The 1601-nt window shown below is 32.0% G+C and overlaps 1 protein-coding gene across 1 annotated transcript in view; it reads left to right on the forward strand.

Moving 5' to 3' along the window:
- Nucleotides 1–310: 310 nt before the first annotated feature.
- LOC136795631 (outer dynein arm-docking complex subunit 4-like) overlaps nt 311–1601 on the forward strand; it is a gene marked incomplete at its 5' end in the record, with an annotated part of 6116 nt that continues 4825 nt past the window's right edge. The window contains one exon of the mRNA XM_067046837.1: nt 311–490. Within this exon, the coding sequence (XP_066902938.1) occupies nt 311–490 (180 nt within the window). The remainder of the gene's footprint in view (nt 491–1601) is intronic.

A 1601-nucleotide genomic window follows, 5' to 3' on the forward strand; every position in this document is an offset into this window, starting at 1 on the left:
CTCTTTGCAATGAGCTATTATTCTAAATTGTATCTTGACGCTACACCGGGACAGAGAGGTGAAAAGCGGTAAAGATAGCACTAGAAATAAAATGATAACGAATTTTTCAACATTATTATTAATAAAATTTTACTACATAATTTCATTTCTAGAAGTGTCACTTCTGACGGTCAGTTCTGTCACAATATTTTATATTTTTGTCAATAATATGAAATAAAAACGACACGTATTGCTGCCAAAACGTTTAACTGTAAAATTTAAATTATTTAAAAAATTGTGTATAACAGTGAAAACTTAATTTCTTTTTCAGAAAAAAATAAAAAGAATAAAGGATGCTTACAATCAAATTTATCTAAATAGAGCGGCAACCGACCACGATCTTTTGGAGTCTTGTCTTAATAATCGTTCATTGTTTCTTGGCAACAAGAAGCAAAATGTGCTCCTTCGCAAAATCCTAGAAGATGCATTGAACAAACTTGTTGCTGCTAAGGTAAGAACTGTTTTATACTGCTATAAATAGTAACAAAAGTTCTAAGTATTAGTTATTAGTAATTAAGATGTACCTTTTATTAATATAGTAAACCTTTGTTACTATACTTCTTACTACTAAGAAGCTATATTTTCTAAGAAAAAATTATTGAGTAGTCAAAATTCTTCAATTCTTCACGTGGTTTCCTGGGATTACAAAAATAAAAAAAAGAGCGAATCAAGAGAGAATCTTGATGTTCAAATCCCAATTAGGGGTGGGAAATCATTTTGGTATACAACGATTAACTTTGATGTTGAAAGTTATAAAAAATGTTCTGAACCCGATTAAACTCATTGGATATTATATTAAGAAAATAAATAATCAAAACCTGATGAAAAATAAATTTAAAAACCACGGTTTACTTTTAACAAAATAAAAAAACACCTCAATATAAAAACCTCAGGACGAGAAAACGTTTATCCATATTGTTTGTTTGTTTATTGTTGCTTAAAGGCGTAAAAAAAATCTGGTCATCAACGCCTATGGCATGCTAAAAATTAATAGTAAATAAAATAAAAATAATAAATAAAATCGAAGAGGAGTTATAATTTAAAAAGAAGGCGATGTGCTTTTAAAAATGTAAACACTAATGTAATTTTAGCTTCCGATTCTGATAAATTTGGGGTCAGTCCTTTCCTGTTTATTTTTGGCAAATAGTGAGTACATTCTTTAAAAATATGTTTAATCGTGAGAATGGACTGACAATATTTGCCCGTTGGAGGTGGGAGTTTTTTGATCAAGTGAGAGTGCGTGAGGAGAATATGACCTATTCTCAAGCGGGTTAGAGCAACTTCCTCTCTGCGGCGGTTACGGCAGGATTTCGACCATGGTTTTACTGATCTTTTGATTTCTTTTAATTTACTCGAAGAACTTTCATCTCTCATGCCCTTCCATCTTTCTAATATTTGTAATTTAATGGGTATACTGAGTTCTGATGGGGTAAGAACGGCGGTGCCTCGGCCAGGGAGCGTGAGTGCCTCTCTGGTAGCTTTGTCTGCGAGTTCGTTACCAACAATGCCAATGTGGCTTGGAGCCCATATGAAAATTATGGACAAATGTAGCATTTTTTTAG

The sequence above is a fragment of the Halyomorpha halys genome, unplaced genomic scaffold, assembly GCF_000696795.3.
Source record: "Halyomorpha halys isolate HHAL.00 unplaced genomic scaffold, Hhal_1.1 Scaffold464.1, whole genome shotgun sequence".
NCBI classification, from domain to species: domain Eukaryota; kingdom Metazoa; phylum Arthropoda; class Insecta; order Hemiptera; family Pentatomidae; genus Halyomorpha; species Halyomorpha halys.